The sequence below is a fragment of the Sarcophilus harrisii genome, chromosome 4, assembly GCF_902635505.1.
Source record: "Sarcophilus harrisii chromosome 4, mSarHar1.11, whole genome shotgun sequence".
NCBI classification, from domain to species: domain Eukaryota; kingdom Metazoa; phylum Chordata; class Mammalia; order Dasyuromorphia; family Dasyuridae; genus Sarcophilus; species Sarcophilus harrisii.
The window spans coordinates 358,455,011-358,470,342 of record NC_045429.1 but is presented as its reverse complement, the minus strand read 5'-3'; the positions used below and the strand labels follow the sequence as shown (position 1 = coordinate 358,470,342).

General features: G+C 42.3%; 1 protein-coding gene across 5 annotated transcripts; it reads right to left on the bottom strand.

Moving 5' to 3' along the window:
- Nucleotides 1-65: 65 nt before the first annotated feature.
- On the bottom strand, nt 66-15,036 carry SLC25A44 (solute carrier family 25 member 44). 5 transcript variants are annotated; one of them, XM_031966760.1, is made up of 4 exons: nt 14,833-15,036; nt 8,632-9,269; nt 5,580-5,707; nt 66-2,539 (listed from the first exon to the last, which is right to left on the bottom strand). In XM_031966760.1, exons 2-4 carry the CDS (start codon nt 9,254-9,256, stop codon nt 2,348-2,350), a joined length of 945 nt encoding a protein of 314 aa, XP_031822620.1. In that variant the 5' UTR covers nt 9,257-9,269; nt 14,833-15,036; the 3' UTR covers nt 66-2,347. The 5 variants fall into 5 exon arrangements, with proteins under 5 accessions (XP_031822620.1, XP_031822622.1, XP_031822624.1 ...); XM_031966762.1 differs by having other exon boundaries at nt 14,866-15,007; XM_031966764.1 differs by lacking the exon at nt 14,833-15,036 and adding an exon at nt 14,709-14,727.
- Nucleotides 15,037-15,332: the final 296 nt, after the last annotated feature.

The following is a 15,332-nucleotide window of genomic DNA, read 5'->3' as shown; positions in this document are numbered from 1 at the left end:
CAAACAGTTCTGTCGTGGGGGAGCATCTCAGCCCCGAAAATGGGCGAATACCAAGACCCAGAGGCTCAAACAATAAAAATGTTTAATTTTACGACAAAGACTTCTTACAGTGCAACAGTGAAACCTGTTTTGAATAGTCACATTACGTATCACTCAGTATTAAATGGTCAAAGAGCAGCTGTCTGAGTACTGCTGCGTCTTCTCGGCCCAGCCCCTCACAACAGGGCCACGCGGTTCTCGGCCCTCCTCCCTCGAGAACTTCGCTCGAACAGACCGAGTCACCCCCCACACATTCCGGCCTTCCCCATGCTACCCCGGAGGACATAAAGTCCTTTTCTCGCCTGCCACTGCCGGGCTCCGGGTCTCAGTCAGGAACAGCAGTGTGGGACAAGGGGAAGTGAGGGGAGGGGACAAAAAAACAGCAAGACACAAGGCGCTTGTAGGGAGGGATGCACAAGAGAGGTGTGAGGGCAGCGGGAGCACCTCTTATGTTCCCAGGGCATTTCTGCTCAGCTACACAGAGTAAGGGGCCTGAAATCAGTCTTTGCGGGACAGAGGCCTGCAAGGGCTTTATACTGATGGTAAAGAACACGGAGCAATTCTGTTTCCATTGTGAGGGTCATTCCAAGCCTAAGGGTCGTACGGGTCAGAATGGGGGGAGGGGGTGTTTCAAAGATGGAGTAAAGAGCAGGAGAAGAAAGCCCTCAACAAAGCATCGAAGAGGGAGGGACAAGAGAGACTGACATGAACAAGACAAATTTGTGAAGACGACACAGCCATGGATATTGAAACCAGAAGTGATGCACAGAAAAGTTAAACATAAATAGATGTTGTTTCCAGGCTACCTGGGTGGGGGGGGGGGGGGGGGGGGAAGGAAAAGAGGACAAATATCAAAGTTGTTGTGAAGCTAGCACCCTTCAGTAGAAAGGCATCCTAGCCTTTCCTGGGTGGGGAGAAGCAAGAGGTCCTACACAAAGCAACCATGCCAGGAACCAACTCAGTAGCCCCACTGGAAAATCAGCAAGGTTGAATCTAATTATCATTCACTATGTGTGAGTTGCAATGGGAAATGAAGTGGTTCAATTTCCCAGGTTTTTGAAGGGTTTCAATAGGAAATCTTGGCAGTATCATGCTGGTAAAATGGTGAAATGGCTGTGTATGGAGACAAAGGAAAGATGCACCCTTTCCTCTTTTGAGAACCCTTTCCTGCTCCCCACTACCATTATCATACTTTTAGATTTAGTGTCTGTGCTAACTTTTAATATTACAGGGTAAGAGAATATATCAGCTCAATACTTTGTAAAGCTTCCTATCCTTCAGCTGACATGTCAATGGGAGACAGATCGAATCACTGATGGAAGAAATATATTGATGGCTGGAGATGTTCAGAGCTGAATGTGACCTGCCATGACAGGCTTTCCCCTCCTTTGTCTCAGCAAGCTTCTTCTCTGTTTTCAATCTACATGATCAATCTAACTTTTCAAGGTGCTACTTTAGGCCTGTTCAGTTATGCAGGCATAATGCCCATTACAAAAAATATTTGGGAGGCTGGGGGAAGAACCAGTAGTCAAAGATATTGCCTAAGACCTATTGGGGACCGAACTAAGGGAATCCAAAGAGCATAAGGAGCCACAGGTGAGGTAAAAATTACACATTCCAACTGCTATGGCAGATATGGGATCTAGCTGCAGGAATGGTGTTCTAGCAGACTTAAAAAACAACAGGCTGGTTCACAAATTTTTAACAAAAATAAAATTAATCCATAGAGATTTTCTTCCCATTCTCTCATCCCAAACTATCAACTTCCCCAGAGAAAGAGGGAAGAATTTTCCAGACAACTAGAGGTTCTCTGCTGCTCCCTCCTTAGTGAGACGGGCACTCCCCCAATGGTGGAGGGAAAGATATTACAGATTTTTGGCAGCGCCATCCTAAAAGAATTAAGAATCAACTGGCTTAGGAAAGGGGGCCAGGGCAAGAGATGACCGTGGTCCCTTAAAGGCTGGAAAAGCAGTCAAAGGGGAAAGAAGAGTGAAAAGCAACCTATGTACAGCCTAAGGATGGTGATGGAAGAAAGCTGAGAAAGGTCCTTAACTAGTCCCTTTTTAAAAAGGAATTGGCTAAGGATCAGAAAAGGAAGCCTGGATGAGGGGGTTCAGTTTGGCCAGAGAATTAAAAACAGCAGAGCTGGAGATCCAAGCTCAAAGCCTATTCAACTAGAGCAGCTTGGTGTCCCTTTTCCAGGCAGCCAGTCCAGCTGAGGACTGTGTGCATGGCCAGTGGAGGGTGTTGTCCGCTTTCTCTCCGTCCCTCTCTTCAGGGCATGGCAGGCTCCTCTCCCCACCACTCATTACCAGTGTCCGGAGTCCACCAGTTCTGGCCTAAGACTGAACTTCTTAAGACTCTCATAGCCTATCACTACGACCATGGTGGAGGGTGTGGCTGCAATGATCCTGGCAGAGAGACCTTTCATGAAGCCCCAGGGCCCCTCCTCTGCCAACAGCTGCTTGAAAGTCAAGATGATTGAGCTCTTGCCCTCCACCTGTAAAAAACAACATGGAGAAGAATCAGTACATAAATAATAATAATCATCATCAGTATAATACATATATTCATGTACATATATGTGTACACACACACACAAAATACACAGAAGGCTTTACCAAAATTGCCTCATTTGATTCTTATAGCAGTCTTGTAAGATACATAGAACAAGTATATCTGTTCTACAGATGACGAAACTGAAGCTCACAACAGAGCCAGTGTCAAGGGCCAGATATGAAGCCTCCAAACCTAGAATTCTATCTATGATGACATATCAACAAAGCTATATTGTTTATTTACTTTTAATGATTCCCCTACCCCCATAACCCAGCACTAGTATTAGAGGCTAAGATTTTAATTCAACTCTTCCCAACTCTTGGCCTAGTGCTCTATCCACTGAGCACCTAGCAGATTTAATATATCAACATATATGTATTATCATAAAAATCCGAATAGGTTCTGGAAGAAGTTACTGATGATCTGTTCATGTTGTTTCTATGCTGAATTGTAATTATGACTGTATAGTTCATTATATATCAAATAAACAGATACACTAAAAAAAAGTATACTTTAAATACTTTATAAAGTATTTATAAAGATACTTAAAAAAAAAAAGTTCTGGCTAGCTGGATCTTCTTTTTAACTTTTGTCTTGAAAAATGGGGTGCACGAATTATTTGTGGCAGCCCTTTTTGTAGTGGCTAGAAACTGGAAACTGAATGGATGTCCATCAGTTGGAGAATGGCTGAATAAATTGTGGTATATGAATATTATGGAATATTATTGTTCTGTAAGAAATGACCAACAGGATGATTTCAGAAAGGCCTGGAGAGACTTACACGAACTGATGCTGAGTGAAATGAGCAGGACCAGGAGATCATTATATACTTCAACAACAATATTATATGATGACCAGTTCTGATGGACCTGGCCATCCTCAGCAACGAGATCAACCAAATCATTTCCAATGGAGCAGTAATGAACTGAACCAGCTATGCCCAGAGAAAGAACTCTGGGAGATGACTAAAAACTTACATTGAATTCCCAATCCCTATATTTATGTCCACCTGCATTTTTTATTTCCTTCACAAGCTAATTGTACAATATTTCAGAGTCTGATTCTTTTTGTACAGCAAAATAACGGTTTGGTCATGTATACTTATTGTGTATCTAATTTATATTTTAATGTATTTAACATCTACTGGTCATCCTGCCATCTGGGGGAGGGGGTGGGAGGATAAGAGGTGAAAAATTGGAACAAGAGGTTTGGCAATTGTTAATGCTGTAAAGTTACCCATGCATATAACCTGTAAATAAAAGGCTATTAAATAAAAAAAAAAAAAAAGAAAAAAAAAGAAAAATGGGAAAGATATGTTTTACTCCCTACTAAGGACTCTAGAAGACAGTTAATCTTTTTTATTCTTTCTCTGAATAGTTTCCAAGAAGCACCTCCATCTTTAGGAGACTATCTGTGGCTTAGGGTGACATATAGCAAGATAAAACCCTTCCTTCTCTAGACTTCATTCTCTCCTAAGTCTTCATAGAAGATTTCTCCTTAGCTCAAAACTAGAATTTCCCAACTTCTCTCTACCCAACCCTATCCCTAACATTCTTAACCCTGGCATAGTGGAAAAGTCAGTAGGTATTTAGATAAATCTCACTTCTGACGCTTGCTGGTTATGGGACCATAGCTAGTCACTTAACTTTTCTTTTTCAGTTGCCCCCTCTGAAAAATGAGATAATATTTTAACTTCCTACCTCACAAGATTTCATGTGTAAACTGCTTTGCCAACCTTAAAGTACTATAGAAATGAGACAATACTAGCCCTGTTCCACACTACTCTCTTCAGATGCCTTTTCTATAACTTCCTCTGACTGCTTCTTTCAATTTTTCCCAAAGATCTTTCAGCTCAATCATCTGTCCAGTCTTTGTATCTGACCTGTTTCTCCTATCAAACTGCAGAATCGTTAAAGATAGAAACTCCTATTCCCTGACCAATTCTCAGCATCTGGGACAAGATTCACATTCCTAAGGGAGCTCAGATGGACTGTGGAGCAGACTGACTGAAACCAAAGATTAAATGTTGAATGTCAGCCTTGTGGGAGAACTCTAGTGGAGCACTCAAGAGATCTGTGATTCACTTTGTGCTAAATAACATTTTTATCGATGACTTGGATATAGGGATGGATAGTTGGTATACTTCTCAAATTTGAAGATGACACAAAGCTAAGAGGGACAGCTAACATGTTAGATAACAGAATCAGTGTTCAAAAAGGTCTTGACAGGCTAGAATGAATGTAATGAGATAAGATTTAATAGGGATCAATGTAAAGTCTTATGTCTGAGTTTGAAAAATTAACTTCATAAATAGATGAGGAAATGTAGCTCAGAGAGTTTATTTGCCAAAGATCTGGGGATTTCATTGGAATAAAAATTTAAGAATCTGTAGTATAACAGCATTCAGAAAAATTACTGTGACCTTAGTCTGCATTAAAAGATTCCCTGGTTATTAGGACTCAAAATATAATAGTCCTTCTGTCCTTTACCATACTCAGGCCACATCAGTATTTTTGTGTTCAATTCTGAACACCACATTTTAGAGAGGGCATCAATCAGCTGGAGAGCAACCCTGGGAGGTATATGAGGATAATACTGAAGCTTGAGATTAGACCAAGGGAAGAAATGAAAGAGAAATAGAAAGCTTTAGCCTGAAGAAGAGATTTAGGAAAGTCCAAAGAGTCTTCTTGTACTTAAAAGGCTATCATGTGGAAAAGAGATTATATTTTTGAGTGGCTAGAAACATCAAAACTGCAAAACAGATTTAAGTTTCATTTAAGAAAAACTTATTAATAATTAGAACTATCTAAATGTAGAATGGGCTGTTAATGTGAAATATCACAAGAAGGAATCTGGCTAGAATGAAGGGATCATGATGAAACATATGGGGAGATGGGACAGAATAAAGGCATACAGACATCACTGAAGATGGGACTTAGTCACGCTCAAAAGGGTTCAACAATAATAAAGAGACTTCTTACCTGTACTCTGGCTCGGACGATGTCCATTGGGTTGGTGATGACGGAGGCGGTGGCTGCAGCCAGGGGCCCAGAAATGGCTTGGAAGATTATGTGGGGGCAGTCCTTAGGACAGATATGGGAGAGCTGCTCTGAAGTGGGGAGAAAAAGCAAAAGATGCAAGACGTGCAAGTGATTCCCCTATGCTCCTTGCTTCTAATTGCCTGAAGATGACTATTCTCCACTGTTGGCCATCTTTCATCCCACCACCCTCACCTTTTCCTTTTCTTCTTCCATCCCACCCTTTCCAAATATCATTGTAATCACATTATCTAATTTGAAGAGACGAGATCCCCTTGGGGAAAACAGATTCTATGACTTTGCTTACCTATTGTCATATAACAGATGGGGAGTTCTTTCTTATATATCACCCCTATGCTTCTTATTGCTATACCTCCCATTTACAAATTAAACAGCAAAATCTTTGTTTTGAAAAACTATTAACCTCCTCAAAGCCCAGGTCAGTAGATATTTACTCTTCAAAAGTTCTAGGGAAGGAGATGGTGCCACTTATTCAATATACATATTTCTAGATGATTAGTAAAGCATTCTTGTAGTCTAGCCTCAATCTCATTATATAGTCCCACTGTAATATAATAGCAGCTACTTCCTTTTAGCATAACCTCCATGGAGGTAAAAAATTAGGGCTCACCACCTACATGGAGTCAGGATTTCCTTCAGTGTTCTCTTCTTCAGAATGAGTTACCATAATTCCTATTACTTCTAGAGAAGGTACCTTCTGCTGCCTCTCATCTCTCTCTTCCAGTTTTGGTGGAATGTTCTTATACTACTTAAGAATGAGAGGGGGTAGTGGGGATATTATAAATGAATTACAACTGATATGGCAAAATTCCTATAATTCAATTCTCCAGTTTCTAACTACCTTTCCCCCAAAAAAACAGTACATGAGCCAAAACTCAGGCTGATGGTAGGCTAGCAAGAGCAAACTGGATTGGCAACACTATATCCTGTCTGAATGTCCTATTTCTTTCAAAAAAAGCAGAGAAAAGAAATTATGCAACTGGCAAAGAATATCAGGTTTGGCAACACCATCCAAAATGGGCTTGTCTGGGCTGGCTCCTAAACTTACAAGCTAGAGCATGAAACAAGTCCAATTTCTCACTTTAAAAGAGAGTAGGGAAAGGAAAAGGAAAACAATGGAAAAAAAGTAGTAGATGGCAAAGATCCCAGTACCATCCCCTTTCACTCATTCAATGAAATGTTTATTAAATACCTGCTATGTGCCAAGTATTTTGAGGAAGATACAAAATAAAAGAATACTTGCATTCAAAGAGTATATGATACTCATTAAAATGTAATTATATCAAAATACTTGCTACGAGATGTATGAATAAAGTGCTATTCAGAAGACAGAAAAATATTCAAAAGATAGAAAAATAATTTCTAGTTGGGGAAAGAGGAATGAGAAAAAGCTTTGTTGAGAAGGTGACATCTGAAATGGTCTTTGAAGTAAGATTTTGACAAGAAGAAATGAGAAAGAAGGGAATTTTAGGTAGAGGATATTGCACAAACAAATGTATTAAGATAGGGAAGCACAGGAAATGGGTTTAATTTAGCTAGTGTGTGAAGTTATATGAAGGGAGTGGACTTCATTTGGTAAGCAATAAAGTGCAACTAAAGTCTTCTGATTCATGAAGAGTCATGATCCTTCTTTTTAAGGAGACTAATATGGAAGCAGCGTGCAGGATGGATTTAATGGAGGTGGGAAGATGAGTTAGGAGAGTCTAGAGAAATATAATGAGGTTCAGATGATCCTGAAAATAAGATAGTAGAGACAAGGTCTGAAATGCTACAGTGGTAATACTGATAGATCTTGATAACTGGAGATGACAGAGCCAAAGATGTCTCTAAGAATTCAAGCTGAATGACAGGGGGATAGTGGTCTCATTCATAGGGGATAACTAATTGATTAGTTCAATTTGGGATATGCCAAGTTTAAGAAGTTGGCAGGACAATCGGATAGAGAAGTTCACCTAAGATACAAATTTGGAGATCATTTGATAGGTGAGACTAAATGAATCCCCAAGAATATAAACCAAAAAAAAAAAAAAAAAAAAAAAAAGGCCAGGTCAGAATTCTGAGAAGCATTCACAAATAAGAGAGTAGAAAGAAGCAAACAAAAGAGACAAAAGCAACAATAAAAAAATTGAGAGGAAAAACCAGGACAGTACATAATTATGAAAGTCAAGGGAAAAAAATAATTTCAAGGTAAGACAATAAATAAAGATTGCTCTTAGAAGCTAAAGAGTTGGTAACAAGGTTAAAATCATCATTATCTAACTTGTATACTGTTCTTTACTATATGCAGAAATATGATAAAGTAGAGAAAAGAAGGAAAAGGAAAGCATGGTGACTCAAGAGAATAGCAATATTGAAAGGTTTCTTTTTAGAAGGAATGGGTGGGTTAACTTCAAATGCTATAGCCTTGTCCAAGATGAGAACTGAAAAAAGGTAACTGAATCTTATGTTGACTTCTGAGAGAATAGTTTCAACAGAGCCAGAAAAGCTTAAGTTTAATTTGTGAATGATAGGCTAGAAAAGAGATACTTCAGGCCCCTGAAAGAGTAAAGCAGAGAAATTCCAAGGATGTGAGTTAGGGAGGTACAAGATTAGATCTAAACCTCAAATCTAAAAACAGGACCAATACTAAAGAAAAATACCCAGCCTAAGAAGGCAAGGCATAATGGTATGGTAAAGATTCCAGGACCTAGAACCAAAGGATCTGAATTCAAATTCAGACTCTGTAACTACTTGTATGAAATAGGTAAGATAAAACCTTCCCCATGCTACTGTTTCTTTCTCTGTTTAAAAAAAAAAAAAGTGAAGTTTATAATCTATACTTGGTATTCCCTCCATGGTCAATTCACACTTCTTTCCCATTCCAATATACCATTCCATTAGCTAATCCTTATTCAGTTACAGAATGCCATTGGTAACTACAACCACTATTCATTATTTACACCCTTCATTGATTACCCACTTCACCCTTGCCTACCTGCATAAAAGTGGTAGAAGGGCCACCATAAAGCACTATTGGGTATGTAGGTGAGTAGAGAAGCCACATAACCTCGGTAGAAGCCCCGTACTCCATCAGCTCGCAGGATCTGCTGAATGATATACTTGGTTTGGCCAAAGGCCACTATCCCCCGGCCCTCTGTACACCGATACACCTGGAAGCGGCCCATGGTCTCGCCCTTGCGCTGCATCATCAGGTGCTGGGAGACCACATCAATGGGCACTGTTATGCTCTGGGCCACCAATGAGGCTGAGCTACCAGCCACTAGTGACTTCACTGTGTTGCTCTGGCTGTACTTCGACACAAACCTTCGGGTGAGCTCATAGGTGGTAACATAGCACTGGCCAGAGACCAGGGTGAGTGTGTTGACCAAGAAGCCCCGATAGAGGCCCAACACCCCATCTGTCCGCAGAATCTTCACAAAGGCATCAAAGGTTCCTTGATAGAGGCTCTTGCCCTTCTGTATCTGGAGCCGTGTGCGGATGAGGGCGAAGGGGTAGACGCTGATTCGGATCATCATGGTCATCGCCAAACCAAAGACATAGAACTTCTTCTTGTCCAGATGTTCCCACTCAATGATTGGGATGTTGCGTTTATCCTCCATAGTGCCGTAATGCCTGGGCAATGCAGGGAGTGGGATGGAATGAGATGAAGAAAAAAAGGAAGAGAAACAGTGGGAAGGGAAGAGGTCAGAACTCCTCTGCCCAATGTCTCTACAATTTGAGTTCTGAGTTTATATCCCCTTCCAATATGCCATTCCATTAACTAATCTTTATTCTGTTACACTAACACTTTATCTTCTAGAAACCCAAGTCAAATACTACTTCATCCTGACAAAATTCTCCCCGTCTTAGGTTCATCCCTGGCCGTTTTCAAGAGGCTGTCCCTTAAGAAGTTCTCAAATTATTTTACCAGGCTTCACTTCTGAGTCTGCTCACCATTTCCTAGATTTAAAGCTATACTTGGAGGGATAATTTGCCCTGTTTCTGCCTGGATTCTGACAGTACATCCCTGGGCAGGGACTATGTCACTTTCTTCTCGGTCTTCCCAATATGGTCCAAAATGAAGCAGACTGGCCACCAGCTGGTGGGTGAGAGTTCTAGGAATTGACATCTTGGAAGACATCTAATGGAAAGTCCCTAAGCAAAATGGGGAAAGAGTCATTGCTTCTCCCATTGTGGTTATCTCCTGTGGGCTACTTGACATAATGCTCTCTTTCTCTTTCCCCCCATAGCTAGATATCTATATTGTCACTATTTAACCAGCCCACTGCAACTCAGTTATTCCTCTTTGGTTATTTAAATCTACTTCCAAGGGCCCTTCAGATCCTTATATCCTCATTTCCTCTTCTTCCTTCTTTGGATCCACCTCACCACTCACTAGTTCTATAAATTTTCTCCTGCTGAAGAGAGAACTGGGGATGAGGGATCATGGTAGTATGGTATGGAGTCCTTTCTCTCTGTCTCTTTCACAACAAAGTTAGGCCAAAGGTCAATGTTTAATTATTAGAAAACACTCCAGGGAAAGGAAGAAAGGAACAAATGTTTAGGAAGGTTGGTTAGGTTTCCTTATATATGTCATTTAGATTCTTGCCCTTATGTCTCCAGTTCTAAAAAATCCACTATGTGCAGATGCCTGTGCTAGGTACTTGGAGTTAAATCTGGACTCCCAGGTACAGGGAGTTAAAACTGGGAACTCCCAGTTAGATAAAGTAAATAAGACATAGCTCCAAGACACAAAAGTAAGACACAACAGTAGGGAACAATGTACATTAATATATATGTACTGCCCTGCCCACCTCAAATTTAAATTTACTTCATACAATAATTCAAACAATCAAGTGCACTACTAATTCATTTTACAAAATGTTAAGTGGGATACCTGCCCTTCCTCATCTCTTAATACTCACTTAACTCTACACTTTGGCTTCCAAGCTAGTCATTCAAATAAAACCACTCTCTAGTTTGGAACTATGCTCAAAAAGTTATCAAACTGTGCATACCCTTTGATCCAGCAGTGTTACTACTGGGATTATATCCCAAAGAGATTATAAAGAAGGGAAAGGGACCTGTATGTGCACAAATGTTTGTGGCAGCCCTTTTTGTAGTGGCTAGAAACTGGAAACTGAATGGATGTCCATCAGTTGGAGAATGGCTGAATAAATTGTGGTATATGAAAATTATGGAATATTACTGTTCTGTAAGAAATGACCAACAGGATGATTTCAGAAAGGCCTGGAGAGACTTACACGAACTGATGCTGAGTGAAATGAGCAGGACCAAGAGATCATTATATACTTCAACAACAATACTATATGATGACCAGTTCTGATGGACCTGGCCATCCTCAGCAACGAGATCAACCAAATCATTTCTAATGGAGCAGTAATGAACTGAACCAACTATTACCCAGAAAAAGAACTCTGGGAGATGACTAAAAACCATTACATTGAATTCCCAATCCCTGTATTTATGCACACCTGCATTTTTGATTTCCTTCACAAGCTAATTGTACAATATTTCAGAGTCTGATTCTTTTTGTACAGCAAAATAACGTTTTGGTCATGTATACTTATTGTGTATCTAATTTATATTTTAATATATTTAACATCTACTGGTCATCCTGCCATCTAGGGGAGGGGGTGGGGGGGTAAGAGGTGAAAAATTGGAACAAGAGGTTTGGCAATTGTTAATGCTGTAAAGTTACCCATGTATATATCCTGTAAATAAAAGGCTATTAAATAAAAAAATAAAATAAAATAAAACCACTCTCTACAAAGTTACCAGTCATCTCTTAATTGCCAAACTCAATCTTCATCCTTCCCGATCTCTCTCTGTAGTCTCTGACCAGTGAAAATTCTAATTCTTGATATTCTCTCTTGTTTCTAGGTTTTATGGACCCTATTGTTTCCTAGTCCTCCCACCTATCAGACTTCATCTTCTTATCTTTGCCAGAGCATCATCCAGATTAAGCCCATTAAATGTGGGCAAACTAGAGGCTCTGTCCCCTCCCAGGTTCTCTTCTCATTCAATGGATTATTATTTAACATAATGATCTCATCAACTACCAAGAATTAAATTTGCATATTCTATGTTACTGATTCTCTAATCAACTTATTTAGACCTAATCTATTCTCCTGAATTTCACTTGCCTATAAGAGAAGTTCGAAACTGAGTTACTTATCTTCCCTCCCAAACTCTCCCTTTCCTTTCAAATTTCCCTATCACAGTTGTGTATTAGGGTCCAGAAGTTCCCCAAGCTCACAACCTAGATATCATCTCTGACTCTTCACTATTTCTCACCTCCTTTATCAAGTTGACTACCAAGCCTTATTAATTTTACCTTTGTAACATCTCTCAGACGTGTCCTCTTCTCTAAACTGACACTGCTACCTCCCTGGTGCTACCTCCCTGGTGTAGACACCTAAACTACTGGAATAGTCTCCTGGTGGGTCTCTGCCTGCCACAAACCTTTCCCTACTCTCTGTCCTCCATTTGACAGCCACTTTGATTTTCCTAAAGCACAGATCTGATCATGTCACACAGCTACTCAATACATTCTAATGGTTTCCTGTCACATCTAGGAATACAGATAAAATTCTTTTTGGCCTTCAAAGCCATTCAGAACCAAGTCCCCGCCCTCCAATTTTCCACTCTTCTAGTACCTTACATGCTTTCCTTTTACTCTTTAATCTGACAATGGCCTCCTAGCTGTTCTTTGAATAAACCATTCCATCTCTTGCTTCTAAGCATTTCCTCTGGCTATCCTCTATGCCTGGAATTCTCCCCCATCTTATCTCTATCTTCCAGTTTCCCTTGGCTTCCTAATCTCAACTTTGCTATAACACATCTTCCATGAAGCAAATGATACTTGTAGAGCAAACAGTACATGAGAGAGGTAATGAATGGTCACAGTTATTCAAGGTTACTCTAGAGAAGGCTTTCTTGGAAGAAAGGGATATAAAACAGAGTTTGAAAGCAGGAAAGGATTATAGATTGGGAAAAATACCCTTTCTATTCCTTTTGAAATGGAGAATAATTTAAACAAAAGTTTGGCAATACAAGAGTATGAAAATGAAATTAGTGAGACAGGGAGGACCTTGGAATCAAGTATAACTACTTGAAAATGCTAATGTTGAGACAATAATTGTTGTAGTGGTTTGTCCTTTGTTCTCAAATACCATTAATACTAGGGAGCTGATGCCATGACATGCAAGTGAATTGGAATTAAATGAGGAAGGGCAGTGCAAGGTCACCTGCCCCACTTTCCCCTCCAGAGCCATCTGAGCCAAGTGGCCAGATATAGATCAGGACCACTGAAAATGGCCCTGGATGCAATGGGAGACCTTGGCCTTTTTAAGCCAAGGTCTTCAGCAGATCTCAGTTTGACAGAGGCTACATCCATTCAGTGATTAAGGCTAGGAGACAACTGAGGCAAAGAATCTCCTCTTTGACTGGTCAAAAACAAGAAAAAATCAAAATAAACAAATCTGGGCAATATTGAGAGAGGGTCTGGAAAGGATGGAGCCACTTCTTTCTTTCCCTATATCTGGACAGGATATTCACTATCCCATCGAATGAAGAGAAAGGGGTCATTACCATTTCTTCTTTCTGGACACAGGTATGTGTGAGGATTAATTTCCAATCTTGAGAGTTAGGATTTTTGCTCTGGGTGGTGGGAGTTCACGCCACAGTAGTTCACTCAATGCCGTATTTCCTCTCAGTTCCTTCCCCAACAACTGGAGGCACAGCTGTGGAAATGCGGCCTTCAGGCCTCCAGATTTGAGTGGCCCTGAAGACCGACTAGCTGCCCAGGCACTATTTCAGTTTGTCCTGGGAAAATCAGTACCTTTCCCTGTTTTTCCAACCTGTTTTCTGAGTGGCTGAATATGCTGTTCTCCTAGGACAAATACAACATGGTTTCTAGAAGACAGACTTTCTGTTATACTCAAGTAAACCTGAAGATGCACTGGCCAGGGCAGGAAGTAAGGAGAGTCTGGCTGAGGGCAGGATCAGATCAAGAGTTTAATTTCAGAAGGGAGGAAAATATGGCAAATCACAGTAATCTTCATTTGCTAGCCCTTCTCTTATGCCTGCTTCTATCTTACCCTTTTTCCTCCTTAGCTCTCAACTGCACTTCTGAAAAAGAGAAGGGATCCTTAAAGCTGCTGATTATTTCTAATTCTATTTCTATTTCTGATTCTGTTTCTAATCTGACAGGCAGAGAGAAGACATTCCTCAGAAATGATTCAACGCTTTAGGAGGAAGATTCAAAAGAGAAGCAAAGGTAGGTGTCGGAAATGCAGGTGCCTCAGAAGGAAGGTACCGGTAAGGTTCTGGCCCAGGCCCGGGGCGAAACCCAACCACCGGGCTGCTCAACTGTGGGGTGCAAGAAGCCCCGGATACAAACACCGCTCGTTGTTCATCCCGGGCAACCCAAGCTGGGAAAGTAGCCAGTGGGAAGACACTGGGTCCAGGGAGAGCGCTCGCCGTTTCCTAATCTCCCCCCAAGTCTACAAACCACCGGCCTGGCTCGGTCCGCTTCCACCCCTTCCCAGGTCTCCAGTGTCGGTGCTTTTGACATCGGTCTCCAGGCCGAGCCCTCGCACCGCCTCAGCCCCGGCCGGTTTCTCTGCGCTGGCGTCCCCTGGGGAGCCTGGGCGGGGGGCCTGGAACCCCTCCCACCCATCTCTACCAGACCAGCACCAAAGACCCGGGCACACCAAGGCCGGGCTGATTCCGGACTTCATTTACAGTAACGAGCGGGCTCCCGCCGCTTTGTTGGCCCTTATATAACCACCTTATGTAAGCCCTCCTGTCATAAACCATCAGGGCAGACTCCCCTCCTCGGACGTTATTCACATCCAGGCCATGCAGCTCTTACGCGCCCCACCCCCACTCCGCTCCCCCAAACAAACGCCACGGGTCCCCAACTTCCCCTTCCCCGACCTCACACCGACCAGCCCAGGCATCGCCCTCACAGGCTCCATCCCGTCCCGGACTCCAGACTCAAACCCACTCTACCCTTCGAACGCCCCAAAAGCAACCCCGACAAACCAACAGGCTCGGCCTTCCCGCTGGCCCCGCCCCTGCCGCTGGCCCCGCCCCCAGGGACAGCCCGCCCTTCCCCCCCAATTTTCCCACCGGCAGCCCTAGCTCGTGTATACCCATCACTTCCTACCTCCCGAGCCCCGAATGGCCCTGTCGACAATACCGGCGCTCTGCGGGCCGGGACTCCTAGGGTGCTGATCCTGCCCTAGCTTCAGCTCTCGGCGAGCGGACTTCAGCGGCATCTTCCTCCATATCGGTCCGGCTCCCCACACTGCCGGAGCCGGAAGTGAAGCTGTCATTCCCCCTCCCCCTCCCCCCCGGGCCTGCTCAAAAGGAGGTGGGGCGGAGTGACAGATAACGTGACCAATGGCGCGCTGGAGTCTCTACTCGGTATGGAAGAGGTGAATTCGAGGGCGGGCCCAAGAGCGGGAATGATGGGCGGATTCGGAGGCCATCTTAGGAGAGGGCATATGCCCCGCCTCCTTCCGCTTCAGCGAGCTCCAACCCGCTTGTCTTTCTTGTTTCACTTGGCTGATTTGCAATTGATGAAAGTCGAGTCACGAGATGCTTCTTAAAAAGCCTCTTCTCGTCGGTCACCTTGTGGCTGGACAACGATCGTAGGTTCGAATC

Bases quoted from the DNA above. Each gene is read 5' to 3' on its own strand.
- SLC25A44 (XM_031966760.1), bottom strand. From the start codon at position 9,256: ATGGAGGATAAACGCAACATCCCAATCATTGAGTGGGAACATCTGGAC. The intron at 5,708-8,631 runs GTAGGCAAGGGT...TCCCCACTTCAG, and splicing joins CTTCTACCACTTTTATGCAG to AGCAGCTCTCCCATATCTGT. The intron at 2,540-5,579 runs GTAAGAAGTCTC...TGTTTTTTACAG, and splicing joins TCGTCCGAGCCAGAGTACAG to GTGGAGGGCAAGAGCTCAAT.